This window comes from Hyla sarda, unplaced genomic scaffold, assembly GCF_029499605.1.
Source record: "Hyla sarda isolate aHylSar1 unplaced genomic scaffold, aHylSar1.hap1 scaffold_741, whole genome shotgun sequence".
In the NCBI taxonomy this organism is placed as follows: Eukaryota; Metazoa; Chordata; class Amphibia; order Anura; family Hylidae; genus Hyla; species Hyla sarda.
Window position 1 is genome coordinate 154778 of NW_026610764.1, and position 10000 is coordinate 164777.

General features: G+C 49.2%; 1 protein-coding gene across 1 annotated transcript in view; it reads left to right on the forward strand.

Moving 5' to 3' along the window:
• The window catches only part of LOC130345064 (beta-2-glycoprotein 1-like), a 14861-nt gene that overhangs the window by 3537 nt on the left and 1324 nt on the right, over window positions 1-10000 (forward strand). The window contains exons 2-5 of the mRNA XM_056554476.1: window positions 2662-2838; window positions 3018-3114; window positions 6024-6100; window positions 9794-9982. Coding sequence (XP_056410451.1) covers window positions 2662-2838; window positions 3018-3114; window positions 6024-6100; window positions 9794-9982 — 540 coding nt within the window. The remainder of the gene's footprint in view (window positions 1-2661; window positions 2839-3017; window positions 3115-6023; window positions 6101-9793; window positions 9983-10000) is intronic.

A 10000-nucleotide genomic window follows, 5' to 3' on the forward strand; every position in this document is an offset into this window, starting at 1 on the left:
ATATGTATATATCCTTATATCCTCCCCTCCTGTTATATCACACCATCCTATACACCCTATATTATATGTATATATCCTTATATCCTCCCCTCCTGTTATATCAGACATCCTATACACCCCATATTATATGTATATATCCTTATATCCTCCCCTCCTGTTATATCAGACATCCTATACACCCCATATTATATGTATATATCCTCCCCTCCTGTTATATCACACCATCCTATACACCCCATATTATATGTATATATCCTTATATCCTCCCCTCCTGTTATATCAGACATCCTGTACACCCCATATTATATGTATATATCCTTATATCCTCCCCTCCTGTTATATCAGACATCCTATACACCCCATATTATATGTATATATCCTCCCCTCCTGTTATATCAGACCATCCTATACACCCCATATTATATGTATATATCCTCCCCTCCTGTTATATCAGACCATCCTATACACCCCATATTATATGTATATATCCTCCCCTCCTGTTATATCAGACATCCTATACACCCCATATTATATGTATATATCCTCCCCTCCTGTTATATCACACCATCCTATACACCCCATATTATATGTATATATCCTTATATCCTCCCCTCCTGTTATATCAGACATCCTATACACCCCATATTATATGTATATATCCTCCCCTCCTGTTATATCAGACATCCTATACACCCCATATTATATGTATATATCCTTATATCCTCCCCTCCTGTTATATCAGACATCCTATACACCCCATATTATATGTATATATCCTTATATCCTCCCCTCCTGTTATATCACATCATCCTATACACCCCATATTATATGTATATATCCTTATATCCTCCCCTCCTGTTATATCAGACATCCTATACACCCCATATTATATGTATATATCCTTATATCCTCCCCTCCTGTTATATCACATCATTCTATACACCCCATATTATATGTATATATCCTCCCCTCCTGTTATATCACACCATCCTATACACCCCATATTATATGTATATATCCTCCCCTCCTGTTATATCAGACATCCTATACACCCCATATTATATGTATATATCCTTATATCCTCCCCTCCTGTTATATCAGACATCCTATACACCCCATATTATATGTATATATCCTTATATCCTCCCCTCCTGTTATATCAGACATCCTATACACCCCATATTATATGTATATATCCTTATATCCTCCCCTCCTGTTATATCAGACATCCTATACACCCCATATTATATGTATATATCCTTATATCCTCCCCTCCTGTTATATCAGACATCCTATACACCCCATATTATATGTATATATCCTTATATCCTCCCCTCCTGTTATATCACATCATCCTATACACCCCATATTATATGTATATATCCTTATATCTTCCCCTCCTGTTATATCAGACATCCTATACACCCCATATTATATGTATATATCCTTATATCCTCCCCTCCTGTTATATCACATCATTCTATACACCCCATATTATATGTATATATCCTCCCCTCCTGTTATATCACACCATCCTATACACCCCATATTATATGTATATATCCTCCCCTCCTGTTATATCAGACATCCTATACACCCCATATTATATGTATATATCCTTATATCCTCCCCTCCTGTTATATCAGACATCCTATACACCCCATATTATATGTATATATCCTTATATCCTCCCCTCCTGTTATATCACATCATCCTATACACCCCATATTATATGTATATATCCTTATATCCTCCCCTCCTGTTATATCAGACATCCTATACACCCCATATTATATGTATATATCCTTATATCCTCCCCTCCTGTTATATCACATCATTCTATACACCCCATATTATATGTATATATCCTCCCCTCCTGTTATATCACACCATCCTATACACCCCATATTATATGTATATATCCTCCCCTCCTGTTATATCAGACATCCTATACACCCCATATTATATGTATATATCCTTATATCCTCCCCTCCTGTTATATCAGACATCCTATACACCCCATATTATATGTATATATCCTTATATCCTCCCCTCCTGTTATATCAGACCATCTTATACACCCCATTTTATATGTATATATCCTTATATCCTCCCCTCATGTTATATCACATCATCCTATACACCCCATATTATATGTATATATCCTCCCCTCCTGTTATATCACACCATCCTATACACCCCATATTATATGTATATATCCTTATATCCTCCCCTCCTGTTATATCAGACATCCTATACACCCCATATTATATGTATATATCCTTATATCCTCCCCTCCTGTTATATCAGACATCCTGTACACCCCATATTATATGTATATATCCTTATATCCTCCCCTCCTGTTATATCAGACATCCTATACACCCCATATTATATGTATATATCCTTATATCCTCCCCTCCTGTTATATCAGACCATCTTATACACCCCAGGTAATATGTACATGCATAGGACACAGATATGACTGCAAACAATAAAGAGCAGTGTGGTCACATGACCAAGGTGTGAGGAGAGAACCAGATAAAAGGTTCATTTGGATCCGGAGACAGACTGCTGTATCTAATCCTTTCATGTGTGATACTGTCAGCTGAGCCCCTGTATCTAATCCCCCCTTGTGTGATGCCCCTTCTCTCCCCGCAGTGTGCGCCCGTCCCCGTGATGTAGAGAACGCAGTGTTCCGGCCCGGGAGGGTGGTGTATACCCCTCAGGACGTGGTCACCTACACCTGCACCCCGGGATATATGAAGGATTCTGGGACTGACAAGGCCGTGTGCCTGATCCTGGGAAACTGGGAGCACGCCACCTTAAAGTGCAAGCGTGAGTACAAACACTCTTAATTTACATACAGAGCCCCTCCCCTTATTTACATATAGATAATTCTCTCCATCATTTACATACAGAACCCCTCCCCTCATTTACCTACAGAATAGGTACTTCATCTGACTCCTCCCCCTTATTAACATAAATGTTCCTTGGCTCTTATTCTGTTCATACAGGACGACAATGCCCAAAACCCAGCATCCTGGACCACGGTAGGGTGCACTACACGGACATCACATATCAGAGCGTCATCCACTTCTCATGTCATGAAGGGTGAGAACACGCCTTCTACACCAATGCATGGTGGGGGTCTGCTGTTTACTCTAGGATTATACAATTACAACTGCACAGTCCTCTCTATCCCCTCCCTGCACTAATCTCTATAACCATAGAGAGAACTGTGTGGTCATACAGTTACAGCTGCACAGTCTTCTCTATCCCCTCCCTGCACTCATCTCTATGATCAAAGAGAGAACTGTGTGGTCATACAGTTACAGCTGCACAGTCTTCTCTATCCCCTCCCTGCACTCATCTCTATAATCATAGAGAGAACTGTGTGGTCATACAGTTACAGCTGCACAGTCCTCTCTATCCCCTCCCTGCACTCATCTCTATAATCATGGAGAGAACTGTGTGGTCATACAGTTACAGCTGCACAGTCCTCTCTATCCCCTCCCTGCACTCATCTCTATGATCATAGAGAGAACTGTGTGGTCATACAGTTACAGCTGCACAGTCCTCTCTACCCCCTCCCTGCACTCATCTCTATGATCATAGAGAGAACTGTGTGGTCATTCAGTTACAGCTGCACAGTCCTCTCTATCCCCTCCCTGCACTCATCTCTATAATCATAGAGAGAACTGTGTGGTCATACAGATACAGCTGCACAGTCCTCTCTATCCCCTCCCTGCACTCATCTCTATAATCATAGAGAGAACTGTGTGGTCATATAGTTACAGCTGCACAGTCCTCTCTATCCCCTCCCTGCACTCATCTCTGTAATCATAGAGAGAACTGTGAGGTCATACAGTTACAGCTGCACAGTCCTCTCTATCCCCTCCCTGCACTCATCTCTATAATCATAGAGAGAACTGTGTGGTCATACAGTTACAGCTGCACAGTCCTCTCTATCCCCTCCCTGCACTCATCTCTATAATCATAGAGAGAACTGTGTGGTCATATAGTTACAGCTGCACAGTCCCCTCTATCCCCTCCCTGCACTCATCTCTATAATCATAGAGAGAACTGTGTGGTCATATAGTTACAGCTGCACAGTCCTCTCTATCCCCTCCCTGCATTCATCTCTGTAATCATAGAGAGAACTGTGAGGTCATACAGTTACAGCTGCACAGTCCTCTCTATCCCCTCCCTGCACTCATCTCTATAATCATAGAGAGAACTGTGTGGTCATATAGTTACAGCTGCACAGTCCTCTCTTTCCCCTCCCTGCACTCATCTCTATAATCATAGAGAGAACTGTGTGGTCATACAGTTACAGCTGCACAGTCTTCTCTATCCCCTCCCTGCACTCATCTCTATGATCAAAGAGAGAACTGTGTGGTCATACAGTTACAGCTGCACAGTCTTCTCTATCCCCTCCCTGCACTCATCTCTATAATCATAGAGAGAACTGTGTGGTCATACAGTTACAGCTGCACAGTCCTCTCTATCCCCTCCCTGCACTCATCTCTATAATCATGGAGAGAACTGTGTGGTCATACAGTAACAGCTGCACAGTCCTCTCTATCCCCTCCCTGCACTCATCTCTATAATCATAGAGAGAACTGTGTGGTCATATAGTTACAGCTGCACAGTCCTCTCTATCCCCTCCCTGCACTCATCTCTGTAATCATAGAGAGAACTGTGTGGTCATATAGTTACAGCTGCACAGTCCTCTCTTTCCCCTCCCTGCACTCATCTCTATAATCATAGAGAGAACTGTGTGGTCATATAGTTACAGCTGCACAGTCCTCTCTATCCCCTCCCTGCACTCATCTCTATAATCATAGAGAGAACTGTGTGGTCATACAGTTACAGCTGCACAGTCCTCTCTATCCCCTCCCTGCACTCATCTCTATGATCATAGAGAGCTGTATGGTCATACAGTTACAGCTGCACAGTCCTCTCTACCCCCTCCCTGCACTCATCTCTATGATCACAGAGAGAAGTGTGTGGTCATACAGTTACAGCTGCATAATCCTCTCTGTCCCCTCCCTGGACTCATCTCTATGATCATAGAGAGAACTGTATGGTCCTATAGTTACATATGCACAGTTCTCTCTATCCCTTCCCTGCACTTATCTCTATGATCATAGAGAGAACTGTGTGGTCATACAGTTACAGCTGCACAATCCTCTCTGTCCCCTCCCTGCCTCATCTCTATGATCACAGAGAGAACTGTGTGGTCATACAGTTACAGCTGCACAGTTCTCTCTATCCCTTCCCTGCACTCATCTCTATGATCACAGAGAGAACTGTGTGGTCATACAGTTACAGCTGCACAGTCCTCTCTACCCCCTCCCTGCACTCATCTCTATGATCACAGAGAGAACTGTGTGGTCATACAGTTACAGCTGCACAATCCTCTCTGTCCCCTCCCTGCACTCATCTCTATAATCACAGAGAGAACTGTGTGGTCATACAGTTACAGCTGCACAGTTCTCTCTGTCCCCTCCCTGCAGTCATCTCTATGATCAGTGCACACAAAGAACCAGTAGCTGTGTACACCATTGACACTGCTGGAGCCTGGAGAGGGGAGTAACCATTGGACCCCAGGTAGGTAGCACACTCAGCCCCTCTTAGCTCCAGTGGCCCTCTCAGTATTGAGCACCCCCATCTTTTGTCTTGGGTTATGCTGCCTTTAACAACAGGATGCACATACGTGATCCCGCATGCTACAACCTATGGGGCCCCCAGGATCAGTGCATAGGGCCCCGCTCATAGCAGATCCATTCCCAAAAGACATTACTGGCGGTAAATGAGATTACAGATAAGTGAGGAAGCGGTCTGTGTCTGCCATTACTGTACATTATGTAAGAGACCACAATGAGCACTGCTGCCCCAGAGGGGTAAGAAGGGGGGTCATGTGACAAAGAAGGGGGGGGGGAGAGTTGTTTATCTCTGATACTTTGTAACATCCTGTGTCCATACAATTGTTTACTGATTGTTGTCTCCTCTTCCAGATATAGATTACATGGCGCCAATGAAAGCGAATGTTTACAGAGCGGAGCCTGGAGCACCCCCTACCCAGTGTGTGAGAGTACGTTCAAAGGAATGGGCAAGGGGGGGGGGTCTGTGGGGTAGATGATGGAGGGGTCTGTGGGGTAGATGATGGAGGGGTCTGTGGGGTAGATGATGGAGGGGTCTGTGGGGTAGATGATGGAGGGGTCTGTGGGGTAGATGATGGAGGGGTCTGTGGGGTAGATGATGGAGGGGTCTGTGGGGTAGATGATGGAGGGGTCTGTGGGGTAGATGATGGAGGGGTCTGTGGGGTAGATGATATAGGGGGTCTGTGGGGTAGATGATGGTGGGGTCTGTGGGGTAGATGATGGAGGGGTCTGTGGGGTAGATGATGGAGGGGTCTGTGGGATAGATGATGGAGGGGTCTTGGGGTAGATGATGGAGGGGTCTGTGGGGTAGATGATGGAGGGGTCTGTGGGGTAGATGATGGAGGGGTCTGTGGGGTAGATGATGGAGGGGTCTGTGGGGTAGATGATGGAGGGGGTCTGTGGGGTAGATGATGGAGGGGGTCTGTGGGGTAGATGATGGAGGGGTCTGTGGGGTAGATGATGGAGGGGTCTGTGGGGTAGATGATGGAGGGGTCTGTGGGGTAGATGATGGAGGGGTCTGTGGGGTAGATGATGGAGGGGTCTGTGGGGTAGATGATGGAGGGGGTCTGTGGGGTAGATGATGGAGGGGTCTGTGGGGTAGATGATGGAGGGGTCTGTGGGGTAGATGATGGAGGGGTCTGTGGGATAGATGATGGAGGGGTCTGTGGGATAGATGATGGAGGGGTCTGTGGGGTAGATGATGGAGGGGTCTGTGGGGTAGATGATGGAGGGGTCTGTGGGGTAGATGATGGAGGGGGTCTGTGGGGTAGATGATGGAGGGGTCTGTGGGATAGATGATGGAGGGGTCTGTGGGGTAGATGATGGAGGGGTCTGTGGGGTAGATGATGGAGGGGTCTGTGGGGTAGATGATGGAGGGGTCTGTGGGGTAGATGATGGAGGGGTCTGTGGGGTAGATGATGGAGGGGTCTGTGGGGTAGATGATGGAGGGGTCTGTGGGGTAGATGATGGAGGGGTCTGTGGGGTAGATGATGGAGGGGTCTGTGGGGTAGATGATGGAGGGGTCTGTGGGGTAGATGATGGAGGGGTCTGTGGGGTAGATGATATAGGGGGTCTGTGGGGTAGATGATGGTGGGGTCTGTGGGGTAGATGATGGAGGGGTCTGTGGGGTAGATGATGGAGGGGTCTGTGGGATAGATGATGGAGGGGTCTTGGGGTAGATGATGGAGGGGTCTGTGGGGTAGATGATGGAGGGGTCTGTGGGGTAGATGATGGAGGGGTCTGTGGGGTAGATGATGGAGGGGTCTGTGGGGTAGATGATGGAGGGGGTCTGTGGGGTAGATGATGGAGGGGGTCTGTGGGGTAGATGATGGAGGGGTCTGTGGGGTAGATGATGGAGGGGTCTGTGGGGTAGATGATGGAGGGGTCTGTGGGGTAGATGATGGAGGGGTCTGTGGGGTAGATGATGGAGGGGTCTGTGGGGTAGATGATGGAGGGGGTCTGTGGGGTAGATGATGGAGGGGTCTGTGGGGTAGATGATGGAGGGGTCTGTGGGGTAGATGATGGAGGGGTCTGTGGGATAGATGATGGAGGGGTCTGTGGGATAGATGATGGAGGGGTCTGTGGGGTAGATGATGGAGGGGTCTGTGGGGTAGATGATGGAGGGGTCTGTGGGGTAGATGATGGAGGGGTCTGTGGGGTAGATGATGGAGGGGGTCTGTGGGGTAGATGATGGAGGGGTCTGTGGGGTAGATGATGGAGGGGTCTGTGGGGTAGATGATGGAGGGGTCTGTGGGATAGATGATGGAGGGGTCTGTGGGATAGATGATGGAGGGGTCTGTGGGGTAGATGATGGAGGGGTCTGTGGGGTAGATGATGGAGGGGTCTGTGGGGTAGATGATGGAGGGGGTCTGTGGGGTAGATGATGGAGGGGTCTGTGGGGTAGATGATGGAGGGGTCTGTGGGGTAGATGATGGAGGGGTCTGTGGGGTAGATGATGGAGGGGTCTGTGGGGTAGATGATGGAGGGGTCTGTGGGGTAGATGATGGAGGGGGTCTGTGGGGTAGATGATGGAGGGGTCTGTGGGGTAGATGATGGAGGGGTCTGTGGGGTAGATGATGGAGGGGTCTGTGGGGTAGATGATGGAGGGGTCTGTGGGATAGATGATGGAGGGGTCTGTGGGGTAGATGATGGAGGGGTCAGTAGGGTAGATTAAATGGAGGGGGTTATTTGGGGTAGGTGAAGGGGAGGTGGACCCTGTGGTGGACATAAAGGGGGGGTAGGCTCTGTGGGGTAGATGAAGGGGGGGAGTCTCTGTGGGGTAGATGATGGAGGGGTCTGTGGGGTAGATGAAATGGAGGGGGTTATTTGGGGTAGATGAAGGGGAGGGGGACCCTGTGGTGGACATAAAGGGGGGGGGGGCTCTGTGGGGTAGATGAAGGGGGGGAGTCTCTGTGGGGTAGATGATGGAGGGGTCTGTGGGGTAGATGAAGGGGGGGAGTCTCTGTGGGGTAGATGATGGAGGGGTCTGTGGGGTAGATGATGGAGGGGTCTGTGGGGTAGATGAAATGGAGGGGTCTGTGGGGTAGATGAAGGGGAGGGGGACCCTGTGGTGGACATAAAGGGGGGGGGGGCTCTGTGGGGTAGATGATGGAGGGGTCTGTGGGGTAGATGATGGAGGGGTCTGTGGGGTAGATGATGGAGGGGTCTGTGGGGTACATGAAATGGAGGGGTCTGTGGGGTAGATGAAGGGGAGGGGGACCCTGTGGTGGACATAAAGGGGGGGGGGGGCTCTGTGGGGTAGATGATGGAGGGGTCTGTGGGGTAGATGAAATGGAGGGGGTTATTTGGGGTAGATGAAGGGGAGGGGGACCCTGTGGTGGACATAAAGGGGGGGGGGCTCTGTGGGGTAGATGAAGGGGGGGAGTCTCTGTGGGGTAGATGATGGAGGGGTCTGTGGGGTAGATGAAGGGGGGGAGTCTCTGTGGGGTAGATGATGGAGGGGTCTGTGGGGTAGATGATGGAGGGGTCTGTGGGGTAGATGAAATGGAGGGGTCTGTGGGGTAGATGAAGGGGAGGGGGACCCTGTGGTGGACATAAAGGGGGGGGGGGCTCTGTGGGGTAGATGATGGAGGGGTCTGTGGGGTAGATGATGGAGGGGTCTGTGGGGTAGATGATGGAGGGGTCTGTGGGGTACATGAAATGGAGGGGTCTGTGGGGTAGATGAAGGGGAGGGGGACCCTGTGGTGGACATAAAGGGGGGGGGGGGGCTCTGTGGGGTAGATGATGGAGGGGTCTGTGGGGTAGATGATGGAGGGGTCTGTGGGGTAGATGATGGAGGGGTCTGTGGGGTACATGAAATGGAGGGGTCTGTGGGGTAGATGAAGGGGAGGGGGACCCTGTGGTGGACATAAAGGGGGGGGGGGCTCTGTGGGGTAGATGATGGAGGGGTCTGTGGGGTAGATGATGGAGGGGTCTGTGGGGTAGATGATGGAGGGGTCTGTGGGGTACATGAAATGGAGGGGTCTGTGGGGTAGATGAAGGGGAGGGGGACCCTGTGGTGGACATAAAGGGGGGGGGGGGGCTCTGTGGGGTAGCAGGTCAGGAGGATGGGTGTAGTCTCTGCCCTGCAGTTTGCTGACATGTTCCTGTTGTTGCCCCTTTAGGGGTGACCTGCCCTCCTCCTGAGATCCCATATTTGGGGCGTCTGGAGTCCTATGAGCCCCGGGAGGGGAACGTCTCCTTCTACCAGGACGTGGTGCGATACAGCTGCCAGAACAACTACGCCCTGATCGGGCACGAGAACGCCACCTGCAGAGCCAACGGCACCTGGAGCCCCATGCCTGAATGCCGGGGTGAGACCCCCACCCAAG